The sequence below is a fragment of the Glossina fuscipes genome, unplaced genomic scaffold, assembly GCF_014805625.2.
Source record: "Glossina fuscipes isolate IAEA_lab_2018 unplaced genomic scaffold, Yale_Gfus_2 0, whole genome shotgun sequence".
NCBI lineage: Eukaryota > Metazoa > Arthropoda > Insecta > Diptera > Glossinidae > Glossina > Glossina fuscipes.
In genome coordinates, this window is record NW_023998414.1 from 342702 (window position 1) to 362773 (window position 20072).

At 33.5% G+C, this 20072-nt stretch overlaps 1 protein-coding gene across 5 annotated transcripts in view; it reads left to right on the plus strand.

Annotated features, from left to right (window-relative positions):
* The window catches only part of LOC119641103 (uncharacterized protein DDB_G0286447-like), a 78647-nt gene extending 59677 nt beyond the window's left edge, over positions 1-18970 (plus strand). For 4 of the 5 annotated variants that reach the window (XM_038039559.1, XM_038039568.1, XM_038039577.1 and 1 more), the window contains 3 exons: positions 16012-16201; positions 17825-18440; positions 18555-18970. In XM_038039559.1, coding sequence (XP_037895487.1) covers positions 16012-16201; positions 17825-18440; positions 18555-18858 — 1110 coding nt within the window. In that variant the 3' untranslated portion in view covers positions 18859-18970. The remainder of the gene's footprint in view (positions 1-16011; positions 16202-17824; positions 18441-18554) is intronic. The other variant, XM_038039582.1, reaches the window with a different exon arrangement.
* The last annotated feature ends 1102 nt before the right edge of the window (positions 18971-20072 follow it).

Sequence of the window (20072 nt, forward strand, 5' to 3'; positions counted from 1 at the left end):
TTTGTATTCTTTCATTTACGCCAATGTTGAGATGAAGTATTATCCTTTAAAAAACAATTCCCTGGAGATTTTAAACGCTTTTGTGGTTTACGCATAAAAATGTTTTTCATTCTTTTTTTTGTTTTTTTATTTTTTTTTCTCATGAACATTAATTTCTCCCATATCCAACTTAGAAAACTTCACTTTCTCTTTTAATTTACTAAGCTTTTCGTTTCTCAATTGTATAAAAATTAATTCAAAAATGTTTTTTTTTTTTCTTTTTTAATTAAAAATTTTCACAGAAAACAAGATTTATTTGCTCATGTATAAACGAGGACTGTTTTTTGCTGCAATTATCTACACATTTTTAGCTTCTTGAGAAAATTATTTTAGATTTATTTATTTTTTTTTTGTTTTTTATATTGAGGCGGACATTCAATATATCTATCTGTTCTTCATCCGTTTTATTTGAAACAACTAAGAATATGATATTCGACAGCGATCGAGTCTTCTATACTGTCATTTTTTTTTTTTTTTTTTTTAAGAAACGCACGCAAAAAAAAAAAACCACTAAAAACAGAGTTGGTTTTAATTTATGCTGTACTGTAGGGGGAACTCGCATCGTTTTGGACCGTGTTCAGTGCTAACTTGCTTGCACCAACGTCCAATATTTTTGGAACACGCAGGGAAATAAGCAAATGGACGGACAGACGGACGGAAAAAATCGACTAACTCGACATTGAATTGGATGGTGAGCAAGGCTATATAAATCTCACGGCGTATAGGCAATAATTCCAATGAGACTTCTGGTAGACAACACTGGCTATGCATCCTTCCGCGGATGAGAATCGCTTAACCTAAAATAAAGGCTAGGGATTCGGCACATCATTCTGTTAGAAATAATATCTAAATATTATGACAATCATCCAATTGAAACACATACGCGCTTATGGACAATTCCCAAGAGCAATTACTGCATGATGCGATGATAATGAAAAATAAAAGTACGTACACGTTTCATACTACTCTCCTTTTTAGAAGGCGAAAAAGTCACACCTCATTAACTTAGGTTAACAAAAACAATAACAACAATAACAACAACAATAACAACAACATCAACAAACAAACAAATAAATAAATAATATTGATATTAGAAATAAAATTATTGAATAATTATTTAACCAAATAAAAATAAAAAGTAATATGTAAGTCGAAGTAGTATTCAACAAAAAAAAAAAAAAGAAAGAAAAAAAAAATCCCGACACACTTTCACAAATCTCCAGAGACAAGTTCTTATTAGACAAAGGAAAATAAGTTTAATTTAAAGCACCCTTAGAATAAAAATCTATTTATCTATATATATATATATATATATATATATGTGTGTATATGTATATATATACATGTGTGTGTGTGTGTGTGTGTGTATGCGGGAATTGTGTTTTATTTGCGATCATAAACGCGCATCACGAAGCTTGTAACAAATTATCAAAATTCACACGCGCTTTAGTGGTTTTTTTCTCTATTCTATTAGACCAGTGGCTGGCTAGCTGGCTTGTTGCTTGTTTTCTTCTTCCGTCTCTAATCACCCTGAAAATAAATGATTATCAACCTGCTGATATCCTGCCGCTATTAAGCGTATATGACACGCGTTGCTTTTGGGACTTTTGGGTATTTACACACACACACACGCAAACGCCAACGCAAACGCAAACCCGTACGCACAAAAACGCACATAAACACATCCATACACACACTCCTGCATATGCATAGAAATTTGCTTAGCATTTTGCACTTGTCTCGTCTTTAATAGCCGTCGCTTGTTGTCGTTGTTTGTGGAGTAATTTCAGTCCCAGAATATTTGTTATGTCGACATTTATTATTTATTAGCAGCCCTTAAATGAAATTAAAGGGGATTATGGTTTGTTTCTACTTGTACTTGTACTACGGCATATACAACCCTTTTTTTTTTATTTACTTGTTTCTCTTTTCTTTTTTTTTTTTTTTTTTTTGCTAAATTCGTAACAAAGAAAACATTAATTTATAAGAATAGACAACTAAAGCTTGTTAACATATTTGCGATGGACTTCTTTTTCAATCCGAGGCCGCATTTGTTTGTTAAGCTCGCAGCAACAATTGTAATTCTTTACGTTAATGACATCGATGTTGTTGAGAATGACGGACGATAATCATCAATCTTTGCACTAAGTGAAGTAATTTACAGAAATGAAAATTAATGAATGTGTGAAAGCAAATACCAGACAAGTTTTGCACTCCCATTGCAAACTTGGGATTTTCAGATTTTTAAAAAGTGTTTAAAAAAAACACCTCTTTCGACCAACTACAAACAACACTCAACAGAGATTAGAGTTTCATTGTATAATAATAATATCGATTCTTATATTTTCCGAACAAGTAGAACATCAGCAAACATCAGATATCCGTAGGAAATTTACTCATGATTAAGAAAAACTCGATTTAATAATCATTGCCTTATATTCCTTATACACCTTGTTACGGTACGGGTCTACAAATACTCCGTAAGCCAAGTACGATGTTTTTCATACAAGGAAAACCCAAAAAAAAAAAAAAAAAAAAAAAAAAACCCACTAACCGAACTAAGGAAAAAGCAAAGCATTTCTCTTTTTATAACGTACATCGCTTGGAGGGCAGAGTATATAAAGTTTGTGCGGATGTATGTAACACCCAGAAAGAGGATACATTTAATTTTTATTATACCGATCGGTTCAAAAAAGGGGTTTTGAATAGTTCAAGCCTGTCTGTCCGCCCATCTGCCCATCTGCCCATCTGCCTGTCGGCCCGTCTGACGTCGGTTCATGTAAATTCCATGTGTTCAACCTACACTGCATTATTTTGATGAAATTTCATACACGTGCTTGCATTGACGCAAAGACGAACGATATTGAAAATGATGCAAATCCATTCCACTTTTCCGTCGTTATGTGGAAAAAAATTGGAATTTTGTGAAATTTCTCGATAAAAATCGCCTAATAAAACCATTTCGAAATTCTCAATTGGTACGAACAATTTGATTCGGCAAGGTTCAATTTTTTGAACCATTTCGTCAAGAGCACCGTAGCACTTTGTAGTCCTTCTCTTACAGGCACAAACCCATTGAATCTGATTCTGACCAGAACCAGTTTCATTACATCAAGAGCTCCTTAGCACTTTGTAGTCCTTCTCTTGCAGGCACAAACCCATTGAATCTGATTCTGACCAGAACAAACTTCATTTCATCAAGAGCACCGTAGCACTTTGTAGTCCTTCTCTTACAGGCACAAAACGTGTTAGATCTGATTCTCACCAGAATAAGTTCCATTTCATCAACAGCACTCTAGCATTCTCTAGTTTAGTGGTAGGTAGCTAGTTGATCAAATAACAGAAATAAATTAGAGGACAGTTAAGCATTGGTTCAGCATGGTTCAAGCATTTCTAAATTGCCCTTGTCTTGCGAACGCTACAAGTATAATCTAAGAGTGTGCATTAGCTAAGCCGGACGGACAGTCTCCTACTACTACGCGGCTCACTCCGCTAACAAGGGGCGTTTTTGGGGAAATACCTTATCATTTAATTGTAGCACATTTCTTCTTCTTCTTTAAAATAAAATTTTATTAATTTAGAGATGATAATGGGGAGAAAAAAACTTAAAACTAATTTATGTTTAAAAAATTTGGATTTTTTTATTTTTTTTTGTTTTTTTTTTATGCTAAGTATAAGAAAACTAATAAAAATAATCAAAGGATTAAATGAACCAATTTTTTTAATATAATAACTACTTAGATGGATGCTCTATCGGAAGCACTATCGTCAATTACAAATTGTGCACAAAAATGATAATAACGAAATTAATTAGTAAATTAATTCACAACTACAGATGCAACAAAGTTTTCTTTTATTATTATTATTACGCGTGAATATGAAAGTCGATATTAGTGATATGTGGATTTCGATGAGATTCGATAAATTTCGCACAACATTGTAAAATTTCTCCAACAGAATATGGCCATGACTTCAATTTTTTTAATATCATGCTTTTAAATTCTCCTCAATGGATCCATTGAAAAAAATTTTAAAGATACTGCATGCAGTCACAAGAGATAAGTAATCTGTACCAACCGACAAGTACTATTTTTTTTTTTTTTTTTTTTTTTGGCAACTCAATATGAAGGCAAATTTTATCTCTTTAGATTTTATTTTTGTTTACTTTTCGTTCGGTTCGGTTCGATTCGATTCGACTCGATTCGCAATAATCAATAACTCACTAATTGATATCATCGACAATCTTTTAAAAACGGGCGATTTCTTATTGGAATTTGGAAAACTTGATAAATCACTAATATAATGTTCGCTACTCGTGCTTCTTATTATTATAATTATCACTGACATATATGCATTTTATCAAAACGTTTGCAACGCCCAGAAGGAAGCTTTAGAAACCTCACACAGTATACACACAGCATCAAATTCGAAATTGATTTAAGTATGTCCGTCTATCCATCTGTGTAATGTCTGTTGTAAACATTCTTCTCATGAAGCTATCGACTTCTAATTTGGCAAAAACATTGAAAATTCTTACGCGCAAGTTGGTATTGAAAATGGATCAAATAGGGTGAGCGATACGCCCATAGCATCGCAACAACTGAGAATACTTATGTTTTTCAAAACGAATGAAAAAAATGATATTTTTTGGCTCATTACTCATAAACTACGTAGCAAATAAATGTACACAAATTTGATATGGGCGATGCTGTAGCATTTATGCACAAAAATGTGAAAAAAGAATTGACCATGCCCAATGACCTAATGTCGTAGCGCATCAAAATGGAATTATTTTTTTTCAATATCCTTATAAGGCGCAGAAACAAACTTCAGAAAGCCCATAAAATATATAAATATAATTCTTGGTCATTCTGTCCGTCGGTTCTTCGGTTCATCTATCTGTCGGCGCGACTATGTAGTATTTGAGTTAAACATTCTCCCCGGTAGCGAAAATGAAGATATCGCTCATAAATTTGCAAAAGAATTCGGATTTTGATCTAAACTTTTCAAAGGGCACGCCTACAATGCAAAAACGATGATGGGTATAAATACTTCGGTACCGAATGAATTTAATTTTCTTAGTTGTTCAATTTTATTTTTCAAACAATAAAAAATTTGATTAATTCGCTAAGAAGTTAATTATTAAGCGAGTTAGGTTAGGCGTTTTTAATCTACACACTACGGCACGTTTAGTCAAATGAATAGAATCTGGCTTCTCACTACGGCGAGACGATTCCAAATAACTCCACAAGACTTCTTATATATTTTTCCATAATAAAATTCCAAAACTTACTGAACGAATACAACGAAAGAAAGCAAAACGATTACGATATTTAACAATATATCAACAATAAAGATAAGTAAACCTATGGTTGTTATTTAAAAATTCCTATACAATTGCATTCTCGTATCAATTTAAAGTCTCGAAGAGTGAAGAACGAAACGAGCTGCAACTCAATACATATTTTGTTCGTTCATTTCCGCTGAAAACATTTTAAAAAAAAAGGACGAAATATTTTCCCAAGCAAGCCTTTAATGGCTTGTAATAAAACTATATGGTATTCTTTTGAAGGGCTCCAGCAATTACTTAAAACTTAAATATTTCATCATCATTTTGATTTGACGATTCTGTTGATCGTCTGTTTCTCGCTGACCTGATTTTGCTTATTAAGCAAATATCTTAAGTTATTGTCTCTTATGTCTATAGGTTAACTGAGTTTAACTAAGTTATTGATATTGTTACAGTTAACTAACGTTATTTGCATTTAACTAGGTATTAACCTCATGATGGATATGCCTAGTATTGCATTGCATTGGATGCATAATCGATATGCAGTTCATGCATTAAAATAACGCGATAATACTACAAGTCAAGGGACTATAAACTATCCCTCATACGTATACGCGAAATTTGTCTTAAACTTATATTGGATCTATTCGAAGAAACCGCTGTCAGATTTCGGATGGCGAGATAAGAGAACATTTGCAGATGTCGTGTTACCTTTGCTTGGCTGGCCTGGTCTGTCCATGTAGAATATGATGGATGCCATTATTTCTTTTCATATCCTTTGTTTTTTTTTTTTTTTTTTTTATGGAGAAAATCCCCGTGCAGCAGCCTTAGCTTGAAAAAATTCGACTTCCTTCAATGCTCATGATTTTAGCTCCTTATAGCAATTAAATGCTTTTGCTTTTTTCACTCTATAAATATCAGAGTCACCCTCTGCTTTGCACTGTTATGTAAGCCCAACTACAATGTATTGTATATGACGTTTTAAAAATGAATGCAAGAAATTCGGTAAGGAAATCTTCAACCTCTTTATGCGAATGATTATCATTTCGATAACTATTGCAATTATATGAAAATAGTTAATCCCCTTGGAACCATTTTTTTTTTTTTTTGGGAAGCTTTTCAAAAAAATAGACCTACGTGGTTCAAACTTAGCTATACTAACATTCTAACATGGGGATGGATTCCAAATATGCTGCCGTCCGATGCATATTCTTCATATTTATTTAGTACGCGGGAATACTATTTTGCAATTCATTATTGATGAGAAATATTTGACAAAATATTTTGAAACTATTTCCTTAGATCAAAAATGTAGAGAAAATGTGAGAAATTCCGATCCATTAGTTGAATGCACAAATATCGGCCAGACAGAAAGAGAGACAAATGAACGAACAGGCCGACTTTAATCGATAGAGAAATTGACTGGAAATCGCTTGTCAAGTCCTTCAGATTGTTACGCATACACTCGCATCATATTTAATATTTTCATAGTGTACGAGGTACGAGGATAGGACGGTATAAAGAAAAAAAAAACAAAAAAAGGGGAAAAATATCCAGGTGAGTCTATCTACCTACCATACGCCCGCCCGCTTAACACAGAAGAGTCCATAATCGGGATGGTATAGGATATTTTCAATTACCTATAATTACATGAAATGCACAAGTGAAATGCAATGCAATGCAATGCAATGCAATGGTGTGTGCAGATAGCGTAGCGGCCCATTTCGCACTAATTGAAAATTAGAACAAAAGATACTCGTTTAGTTAACTAACTAACACACTGTTACATGCCCTAAAACATGCGCCTAAATATTATGTTTATTTCATAATCGAATGATTGAGTGTTTAGTGTTTAGTAAGCGAATACCCATCGATTTATCAAGAGCATGAATGAGATAAATGAACGAACGAATGAATAAATTGAACTGAACTGAATGATGGCTGATTGACATAAATGTATGTTAACGAAATGAATATGCGAAGCATATGTATGCATACTTTTCAATGAGTTGAGTTTTATTAACTAAAGGCTTGCATATCTGGTACGCTTACATACAATCGCACTAGAATCATTTCAATAATAATAATAATAATAATAATAATAATAATAAAGACACACACACATATACACCATGTAATTACAATATAATATACAACGTAACGTAACGTTTGATAAGTAGACAAAATTTTTTATTATCTAATATAGAAAATTTTTCATTATGACAAAATAAATATTTGATGACATACACATTGTGATGCACGCATAGGTAAATGCACAGATACCATTATCATTATCATTATCATTATCATCATCATCATCATCATTATCATTATCATGATCATCGCCATCGTTGTTGCTGTCGTTGTCGACATCGCCATGGAACGCGCAATACAAAGGCAAGCAATCCATATTACAGTGAATTTACAGGTGTTTGAGTGTTGGTTAATAGACGTGCTGACAGTGACGGCGTTTATAATTTCAATGCAGGCTCGGAGAAGTTTGTCAATACAATCACAATATTTGATTGGTTACCAATATTTTAATTATATGCCGTCTGGCTTTGATGTAAATTGTAAACGATTGTAACTTGCATTGTATTTGACCAGCCTGATGGGCAAAATTTACTTAAAAATCCCACAACCAATCGTTATCGCCATCATGCAAATATTCCGTATCGTATCCTCGTATGCATTCACTGCCACTGCCACAGGTATTTGCATAAAAACATGAGTGCGTGAATGAATATTTTGAGCCCACAAAAGTCCACTTTTTTCACATAACATAACCAAGTTATTTTCCAAGTACATATATATCATATATATATATATAGATGTAGAAAGGGGGGAACTTTACAAGCTCATACATACTCGACTGCATGGTCATAGAGATATGAATCAATTACTACTGATGACGATGATAGGATGAAATTATTTTTTTTTTCTCCATTCGTCTCTTTTTCGAAAAATGCTTTCGTTTCAATTAATTAAATGTTCATTACAGTAATTGTACATTTGTTTGCATGTATGCGTATATATATATATATATGTGTATACATTAGTTCAACTTCATAATTATAAAATTAGTTTTCAGATACAGGCGCCCATCTGCTAGTATCATAATTTCATCTAGTTTCGTATACAATTAGAATATGAAGCATTCAATACAATACCGCCGCCTCAGCCCCTTAAGGTCGATACATGTATTAGCTTAACTTATTCGTATGCGTTATGAAGAAGTAAGATTCTTCCATCAACCACTTGATTGACTGACTGACTGACTGACTGACTGACTGACTGCCTGTACGCCTGTATGCCTGTATGCCTGTATGACTGTATGACTGTATGACTGTATGACTGCATGCATGCATGCATGCTTGCCAACTAAAATCATGATTGTTTTCATAAAGATTTCAATAGGGAGCGAGAACTGAATAGAATTCAATTATTTAACATTGTACTCTCACACTCTTAGGCATCCCTCGTCATGGAACAAATCTTGAATGCTCTTATTGCAATTGTAGAAAATGGAAATTTATTACAAAAAAACAAGCAGCCAGCGCTCTAAACGGACAATTGAAGTTTAATATAGTTCTATAAGCCCGAACATGATTCTCTCTGAAGTACATTTCTACGCATTAGACAAACCTGCAGTGGACAAACAATTGACTTTGAAGTAAAATCTTGAGAATATGGAAACGGATGTATTGCACCTTGAGGGCGCTTGCTTGTAACTAGAAATGACAGTGACTTTGTGACTAACCTCTAGAGCGCCCAAATCCATATTGATGAATAAAAAAAAAAAAAAAACAAAACAAAAATATGACATCATCAGACTATCGAAAACGAAAAGGGTTTCGTTAAACGCTTACTTTTAAAATTTGCGAAACGTTAAACAGGCAGCTCTGCTACTGCTCTGACACAAATCTTAAGTGAGAATATATTGAAGAAAAAGATATTTTATTCAATTATCATAATTAAGTTGCAAGAAAACTGTAAAGTTACCTCGTATGCAACTTTTTTTTTGATACCTAGCACCGAAACATTAGACGTATTCTATATTCAGTTTACGAAGACGATCAAAAGATCCATAGGGAAGTTTCAAAGCAGTCAAAAAATAGATACAGTCTGTACCGCCTTTCATATTTGGTAGTTCACAGAGCTAGATCGAAACTGAAAATGGTCGAAATTTGCCACAGTAGACGTCTACTAAGAGCAAAAAAAAGAGCAAAATCAGTCTTTTGCTTAATACTCATACAGTGCAGCACATGTATATCAGAATACATACTTCACAAATGATTTTATAAGATCCGTTCAAAGAGAGGAAATCGACGGCATCGATATTTTATTTACTTTGTTTTATTTTTATTTTAAATAACATAACATAATTTTCTCATTTACTTTGTTTTATTATCATTATTATTATTATTATTATTATTATTATTATTCATCCAGCCAGAGGAATAAATCTTAAGATTAAAGTCATAGAGCATTAGCATCTAAGGCTATCGAAATTATTGAGAGACTCCACTGTACGTACTATTAATTTATTTATTTTAAGCTTCAATCAATGTTGTTTCCTCAATTTACCCAACTGTGGATACACATTTACATGAATTTTTGTTTTTTGTTTTTTTTTTTTTATCAAATATAATAAGAAAATATGTAAAAATTGCTAAATATTTTGTTGCTTATGATTTAATCGGTCGCCTAACGAAAATTGTTTATTACGTTCACTTTTAAATTACATTCAAAATGCCTTGCATCACTGCATGTACACTTTCACCGCCAATATTTATCTGACGGATATATTCTATTTTCAAAATTGATCTGCGGCTATCATCTAAGCTTTTATAAGCGAATTATTATTAGTTTTTTTTTTTTTCTTTTTATTTTTTTTTTTTTTTTTTTTTTTTTGTTTGTCTTAATACATGCAACCGTAAATCAATTGATGCGAAAGGGTAGCGATATACGAATAGATAACAAATAATATGATGATGATGAACAAACACACAGGTTTATCTTCATTACAGGCGTATACAAAACTGTTGTGTAAATAATCAAAAAACACATTCGAAATAACTTACTTCACGCATTAAAGTAACCGAAATGAAGAGAGCGACAATCGCTAATACATTTGTACAGCACTTGAATAGCAAATTTATTCAGCGTAAACTTATCAGCATAAACAATGAATGCTGAAATTCCAAGCTAGAAAGTATAGCAAGGAATTGATGACAGAATTTGGACAGAGGTAGAGAGAATACCGCATCTCAAGCACCTGTATACCCAGAAGAGCTACTAATCGATGCAGAAGCTTTCTTAGGACCGATTCTTAGGAGGATCTGCTCCTATGTCCATGTATGTCATACGTGTCTAATACCTTGCAATCGTAATAATCGCGACATTTTGATGAATTTTAAACACATTGAACACACTTTTAACTCAACAATGGTTTCTATTGATTCAATTTGCAATATATGTGAAAATTTTGATGGCATGATGGCATGAAGCGAGGAAGGAGCGACATGAGACCTAATCGAATTTCGAAGAAAACAAAATTCTACAAATATAAAAATCAAATAAACACATTCACACGATGATTTACTTGTGCGACGCATTTGACAATTGGCGATTGGATGACTGGCGAAAAGATTAGCAAAAATTTGTTAAACATTTCGTAGGTGAAAAGGGTTTAGCATGAAAGTTTCTCAACGAGATTTTCTGATTAATAACTGGCTCGTAAAAGGATTACTTTAGCTTTTCGTAAGTTACTCGAGTCAAGTGCTTTGAATTGTAAAAGATTTGAACGGCAAAGAGAAGATGCAGCCTTAAGGCGTTGTAAATAAATATGTTCACGTTATCCTGAACACATCACAATTCACTGAGATACGAGTTTAATCGGAAAAGAAGTTAAATATAAAAGATGTAAAATCGCAAGGAGGCGAGAAGGCGAGGAGGCGAGGAGGCATTTTGCATTAGAAAATTCCTTCCCTATATATGGTCTTATAAAAAATGAAATCCTTATATAATTTCTCGTCTTTTGTAATGAAAACTTGATTCATAGTAGTAGTAGTGAAGTCGGCTATTTTTAACTTTAATACATTTATAGCACTTGGGGTATAAGTGCTCTCAGCCAAATAAGCGATTTTACCCTTTGAAAGCCTACCCGGCCCAATATATGAATAAGCTTTCAAATCGAGATAACATGTTTTGCATGTACGTATGTATGTGCTTTAGGAAATCTTCATATGGCATATTAATAAGAGGAAAAAGAATAAAATTTGGATACGTATTTTTTTTCTTTTTTTCAATATCATGCATAAGCCATAATTAGTTAATTTCCGTTTCAGATCAAATTGATGTTTGACATCAGCCATCCAGCCATTCAGCCATAATTCCATTATTCATTACAGCTTCGTCAACTACGTAATAGCTGTGTCAGCAGTTTATGAGTCAACAAATTGTTAAATTTCCGTTAAAATTTATGAAACACTTCCGTTTATCGGTCGGTCGGTGCTGCAGAGCATAAAAAAGCTACGAAAATTGCACCTACAGAGCTAAAGATAGGAAAAGCATGCAAACGCTAACGACGAGAAACCTAATAAAACTTAACAGAGGAAATGACTTGTACTTGATAAATTGATGAAATGATACAATGAATGAATGAATGAATGAATGAATGAATGAATGAAAAGTAAACTTATACGGATTAAAAAGTATTCGCTTAAATCAATTACTTAACTCTGTCCCCAGGCAGTTCACGTCCTCTATGATGAATTTATTTATTTATTTACAGAGAAGCAATAGTTGCTTTCTCTTTCTTTTCTTTATATAATCTTATGTAACTTTTGAAATTATTTGCTTTTTAGTTTAACTAAAAATATAACTCAATTTATTATACGCATTTAAATATCTTTTTATATATATTTGTGTGCACGTGCAATTTCTTTGTATAGGTATGTGTGTGTGTGTGTGTGTGTGTGTGTGTGTGTGTGGATTTCTTTTCAATTGTAATTGTGACGGTTAACGAGAATAGCTAAATAAATACATCGTCCATTCACATAAGACAGGTTAGTGAGTGGGTGGATAGTGGTGGTCAATATATGAACATACATATATATATATATATATATATATATATAATAGAAATCATTCGATGTTTGTTCAATATTCGATGCTCTTCTGCAGTTTTATTTTATGTTCTTCTGCATTGAATTACACTGTACTCCGTACTACATGTCAGTAGTAGTAGTAGTAGTAGTGAAAGGATCATTCAAAAGGAGCGAGAGGAGGATAATAAAATAAAATCACGCACAATATCAATTTACTGATTGAAAATTTATTACAAAACTTAGTCAAGCATGTTGCCCGCAACTACAATTTCTGCTATATACACAATAGTCAATAATACACACACATATATATGCCTACTACTAAATATATATATATATATATATATAATGTACGTATGTACATATAATCTATTATTTCGAAACATATGTGTAAGTATATATATGTTTATGTGAAAGGAGAATTGTCGTTTAGAAATTACTTTTCTTTAAAATAACTTACCCTACCTACAAAGTGACATTTCCACTTACGTCACATAATAATTTTCAAAATGTTTTCCCGAAATTATAACAATTTGACCAAACATTTTCCTTAGATAGGCGTATATATATTGAGACGTTGTGAGTGCGTGGCTTGTTTGTGTTGTGTAACAAACATTATAGAATGCTTTCTATTTTTCAATTTTGTAAATGCTTGCAGACGAATTTCGACAATCAATGTACGGTAGAATGATGAATGATCTCAGATTTCGGCTCGTGGAGGATATTCCAAGAAAAACAAATGAATTACGCGTTCATGTGAAATAATTTTTGTTCTCTTCATTTACACCTTACACCGAGTTTTCTTTATTCTTTACCGCCATCGTAAAAAGCATACAAAAGCATAAAAAAAAGCATACTTTTGATCAGAGAGAGAGAGAGAGAGAGAGAGAGAGAGAGAGAGAGAGAGAGAGAGAGAGAGATAAGCCGGGTGACATAAGCATAAGCAAACATGCTATGGCGCTCTATGGTTGCCTAACGTGCCGGATATTCATGTTAGCCCCTCGCTCAGAATGTTCGTAGCCCCTCGAATAAATGCCTCAGCACTCAGTAATTCAGGCAAACGTAAGAAGTGAATTGTTTTACTGGCTTAATAAATGCCTTGGACCAACCATATAGAATATGGTAATAGAAATTGTAATAATTAGTGAAGCCATGGCCGAAAGTTCCAGTCTAACGTCTTGCTTGTGGATTTCTAGCTTTTCACTAACCGATGTCCTTGAAAAGTACCTACTTACGTTCACTTAAAGACATTTTCAAAGGAAAACAAGGCGTCAATGCCACTTTATCGAGACGACGGTTGGACGGATGCCATGGATTGTCTAATTAATTATTTCCTGAAAAGATTGCGGCTCCCGGATATCCTTTACATAATGCATTATTACACTAGTCTAGTAAAGCAGTTCTGCAAAGGACAAAATCAACGGTAGTCGAGCGGATCAACGTCCAAGCTGCATGGCAGAGGCATCAAATTCTCTCAATTTTTGCCGTCTCCTTAAATATGCATATTATTTATTTAGCATCATTCTGATGACAGGAAGATGACAGCTTCTGAGCGCTTCTCCCGAATTAAGCTTGGCAATCGCACCAGCTGTTGATAGTAGACGATGGTATCGATCGCTTGGCTATCTTGATATATATGATGCGCTTTCAATCCCAAACTTTCACCTTAAATGACGTCAAATCAGGCCCTTTCACTGTTTCTGCCATCATTTTTCTTGGACACGACCTATATGGCACGTCACGTCCACCTTTAATTCATATGATACCTAAACAAGTTTTTATATTTAGCGATAAGTGCATATGACCGCAAAAATTGATTGCCGATCAATGCTCAGTTCCGCAACGAGATCATAAGATGAAAAAATGCCAGTCTTTCTCAAGCTTGTCTTCAAAATTGTCTTCAAAAATGTGTTGTTGATTTCGGCACGTTGTTGCATCGTCAACAACACGAATTTATTCACGAAAAGTTCGAAAAGTTAGTTAGTGGTTTTAATGGTTGAAATGATTTAAATTTTCTTTAAACTAAGGCTCCAGAGTATGATTTGATAGGAATCGTGTTTACAAATTCACGCAACTGTAAGGACAACGATTGAGAAAACTGCCACGAAATATTTCTTTGCGTAATATTTCTGAAATGGTATTAAGGGTTGATCGTATCATGGGTTCATATGAGCGACGGCACTTATTACATTATCATGCATCAGAAAGCGGATGCAAACAGGAAGAGCGAGCAATTATGCCTAGATTTATTAATGGGAAATTTTTCATATATTTATCCGGAATTTCTCTATTCTACTAATAGAGAAATAAATGATTTCAATCTTCCGCTCGGCACTATGACCGATAAGAAACTCAACAGAATCGTCGTCGACACAATTTCATATTAATTGAAAGTCGGACAAGTTGTCGTTTAGGAAGTCCCTTAGCGATTGCCTGCAGACTTTTTATGAGAACAGCGATAAGATGTTAAAAAGCGTATTGTTGTATGTGCAATATCGAATATCGCTTGTAAATATGATACTATTTAACATCACCAGCGCTTACGAGTCCTATTGTCATTTGTGGAAATAAGTTGTGCCGGTTATTTGATGGGATTAACTTCCACTACATTAAATCGATTTTATTTTTTTAAGTTTGAAAAAATATTCTATTAATAATGCGTTTATCACGCACCGAACAACTGTTACAAATGCAAGCAAGTGTCAATTATGGTCTCATGAATGAACTAACAAGTTGAGAAGAAATTATTGTGTGTGTGTGTGTGTGTGTTTTTTTTTCCTTTATTTTTTTCTTTTTTTTTTTGGGAGTTGAGTTCATTGAACACAATTGTTGTTGGTCTTTTAAAGCATGCTTACTTAAATCGAATAAAAGAAAATTGGTTTTGCTATTCATTTTCTCTTTTCTTCTTTTTTAATAAATAAATATCAAACTAGCCACTCGATATAAGGAGCGTTCCCTAAAAAGAAAAAAAAAAAAAAAAAAAATATTTTAAAAATACTGTCAAAGCGAAATAAACGCATTCGCAATAAAAGGAAATTCTTTAGTTAAGCTAAACGATTGCAAAAAACGAGAAAAACTCCTCTTCAGACGCAGTGAAAGCGAAGCAAAGCAAAGAGAAGTGGTTAGTATGGGGTGTGTGTGTGTGTGTGTGTGTGGGGGGGATAAGAAGAAATCATAAAATAAAAAGCAAGTTAAAGAAAATTTGCATAATTTGTATGTTAAGCGAGAGACATTTATCATTCCCTCGTAATATGAAGTATAAGAAGTCAACAGGAGACTTTGAATACCATTTATATACCATAAACATAAGAGCGAAGCGTACGCAAGCAACGCACACGGTATGGATATGGGTATGGGTATGGGTATAAAAGAAAGTTTTCTGAATTTACATTTACCAGCGCGTTAAGTGTTCGTTTTCGTATTTGTTTTAACACCCAATCACTTAAAAATGGTTGAAAAGCGATTAGGTTGTCGACTCTACTCTCTTCAATCTGACAGATTTAAGATTTAAAAAAATAAAAAAGAAAAATTAATTCATTATTTTACTTTATTCGTTCGTTTTGATTTCAGGTTTGGTTTCAAAATCGACGAGCAAAGTGGCGAAAAACTGAAAAATGCTGGGGTCGAAGTACCATTATGGCCGAATACGGCTTATATGGGGCAATGGTTAGACATTCATTACCGTTGCCGGAGACAATTTTAAAGTCGGCCAAAGAAAATGACTCAGTAGCACCATGGCTGCTAGGTATGGAGAATAAAAGTAAATGCAACAAATGTATCAAAAATCCATCATAAACTTATTATTTATTTTTTTTCTCATTATTTTAAGAATTTTCATGAAATTTGCAAAACAATGAAAAATCGCGCCTCAAAACGCATTTCAATTACCCGCTATTTGAATGGAATTTGTTTTTTTTTTTTTTTTTTTTAATTAACCATGTATATGCAAAAGTAAAGAAGGCTGTAGAGGACGGTAGATAAGAGACGCAACTGATTCCAAAATGGACCTTTAGTGGGTGTGTTTAATGGAAATATTTTTTGCTTTGTTTTTTTGTTTTTTTTAAATTAGGAATGAATCGAAAATATCTTTTTAACTTGATGTAAGCACACGAATTCGCAATATCATGTAAACGAGTAAGCGTGGACATGATTACATAAGCTGACAATGTCATGCATTGAGTACTGAGTATTATACGCAAAAATTGCAAAAACCTTAGTATATATTTAGCTTATACCAGGTAATCGCATATATAATAAAATATCCTTTTTAATCGGCCAGGCGAGACGTTGCAACAAAACGCAACTTTTGAACATATTTTTGAAGCGTGACTAATGAGCAACTAATACGATTTGATGAAAGGAAAAGAAAAGCAAAGCAAAGTAGCGGAGATATAATGAGATCATATGTTTCAAATTTCTCTCCCACATATAGCGAAACTTTCATAATAACTACACTCTTACACCTTACTAATACAAGTATCAATAATGATGGCACAGACTTGTTCAACTCGCCCGTCGATAGAACTTTGTAGAGTTGAGCGCAAATTCTTGAAAAAAGGGGGAAAGAGAAAGCATTCATTCAATTAAATCGTCGACCGCACCGCATCGCATCGCATCGCACAAGACGATTAACGTTGCCTTATAAAGCGGCCTTCGGGGGTTAGTGAATGAATGTTCGATGAAAGTTTGAGAAAAGGGTGCTACAAGGTAGCTTAACTTAAATCTGCTATTTATGGGTTAATAATCGCTTAATAATGCAAATGCAAAATGCAATTTTATGCTCTCATCTCAAACAAAAGGATATACCAATAATCATTACAAGTCGTATAATCGTTTCAAGTTTTTCAAAGAAGTCACCCTTACCCCCCTGCCCCCTGTTCATCGCAGCCCATTCTATTAAACATTATCTGTCTCTTTATTCTCTCAACGATTTATATAAAATTTAATTAACTTTTGTTTGCCCTTGTTGTTGTTGTTGTTGTTGTATTTTATTTATTGTCTACTTTAAGTGGCTTAAAATGCTATTGAATATTGCGGGTTCTCTTTATCTCTTGCCCTTGTTATGCGCGTCGCCTCTTTTATTTAATAAATATAAAATTTATGAAACGACTTTTATTAGAAATTAACTTGACATTAAGACTTTAAATCAGCAACGGTGACGTAGAAAATTTTTGACTGGGGTCAGAAAGTGGACAATGCGTAAACTGACATATATCGCACATATTAAAAGTTGAGAGAAGAAATAAATATAACCAGAAAGAGAAAGAGAGAGAAAGAGAGAGAAAGAGAGAAAGAAAGAGAGAGAGAGAGAGAGATAAAAAGGATTAACTTTAAAATTTGAAATTTTAATTTGATCTTTAAATTTTTTTGGCTTTTTCCTTAGGTATACATCGCAAATCGATCGAAGCTCAAGATGCGTTTAAAGATGACTCCGGGGTTAGTGATCATGATGATGAGTCCGCAGAAACTAAATCTCACGAGGATACGACACACGGTGGTCAACGACGTCACTCAACATCTTCAACAGAATCATTAAATGTAGTTGGCTCCACTCCGCCTCCTTTATTATCAGCAAAGCAGCCATCGTCATTATCACCGGCTACCACGCCGACAGCAACTACCACCACAATTTCAACACCATCACCACACATCGATTTAAATTCGCCATCGTCGTCGAATAGTCAACAATTATTTTCAGGCACAAGATCACCCCAACATCAAGGATATGGATCGGCGACAGGTGTAACGCAACAGAAGGCAGCCATGTACCATAATACTGGGTCGCAACAATCCACGTCATCTGTTGCAACTACTCCACCATCGTATCATCCTCTCTTGGATGCAGCCAATGCCGGAGCTGGTGTAGCGGCTGCTGCTAACAATAAAGATTTTCATATGCTAATGAATACAGCAGTGGCAGCAGCCGCTGCAGCTGCTGCGCACGGTGGTGTAAGTGATATATATACCTCTGGGCTTATGCAAGATCCCGATACTTTCAGGTATACATTAAACATTTAAAAAAAATCCATTTCAATTTTCTCAATCATCTCATCTTTCATTTATTCACTTTTTTTTTGTTTTTTTTTTTTTGTTTTGTCTCTTTCTAATAACAGAAACAACTCAATTGCGTGTTTAAGAGCCAAAGCTCAAGAGCATCAAGCCCGTTTGTTGAATAGCAGCCTCTTCTTGCAAGTGCGCTCCTTTGCTGGCTTGCAGCAACAACATCAAAATAATAATAATAATAATAATAATAATAACAACAACAACACCAATACCAACAATAATTTTACAATAACCAATAAAAATTATGATTTAAAAGCGCTAGCCACTGATGCGGAATTAACGCTTGCAGCAGAGCAGAGGCAATGCTTGGATGAGAAATCAACAAAAATTAGAAACGATATAAAACGTATTTAAGGCGTATCAAGTGCAAAAGGAAACGATCTCTAATGAAACCAAAATGATGTGAATAAGCAAAGAAAAGCACATGAAATGTGTGTTCATATACATATATATAAAATTTTTAAATTATAATTAATTATAGAAATCGAACACAAGAATTTTTTAATAACATTATCTATATATATATATACACACACACACGCAAACACACACAAACACACACACACACACACACAAACATTTTCTCTTTAACGATTACACATATTCTTTTTTTTTATGTCTTTCTCTCTTTAGTAAGTAGTTTTTCAATTACACATTATTCCCTAAAACTTAGTGTTATTTTTTAACTTATATGTATATTTTCGAGTTTTAAAATAACTTTTCGATTAGCAAAAGAAATGAAAATAAAAATCATTCTAAATAAAGCGATTGATCGATCGATCACCTGCAAATAAATGATTAATAAAGATAAGGTAACGATAAATGAAATTATCCTTACGACGTCACAATCGGTCAAAGGTTGCGAGGTGTGGTCTTTGGTTTATCAATTTTTCGCTCAATAAATGGCTTAATAAGAAAACTAGCTTTTATTTATGAGTTCGACTAACGCATCTGCCAAACACTTTTCAACATTATTTCGGAAATGACGGCGTTATTGACGATATGAAGATCACGCGTAGAGCAATAGTCACCTTTCCAACTTTCCAATGCTAGTTGATTGATTTTTCTTCTCATTGCTGTTAACGACTCATATAAATCATGGGATACGGTGATTATTGCCCTTTTTATCTAGCTTATGGCAAAGAAATTATTCATCCCATGAACATCCGCATCAGCATCAGTATCGGTTCATAATTAAAAGCTTACTACCATCGCCAGCTATCGCCATAATGGCGTTAATCACTTTGTTGCCATTTGCCAGTTAAGTTAAGTTGAAAAGATGAACTCTGCAAAAAAATAGTGAAAAATAAATTAAGCAACAATTAGTAGAGACAGAGACATTTTTATACCCTACACCACTTGTGGTCTAGGGTAACAAGTGCTTGCATTTATTTTGATCATTTTTTCATTTGAAACAAGCATTTACTGAGAAAAACTGGTACAATATATACAGTAATCAAAATATTTTCAATAATTTTCTACAAATTTTTCTCAACTTTCTGGCAGCATGTCGATTCGTAATAGATTCACATTCGATCGTCAGTGACAATACGCCACAGAAAACTTTT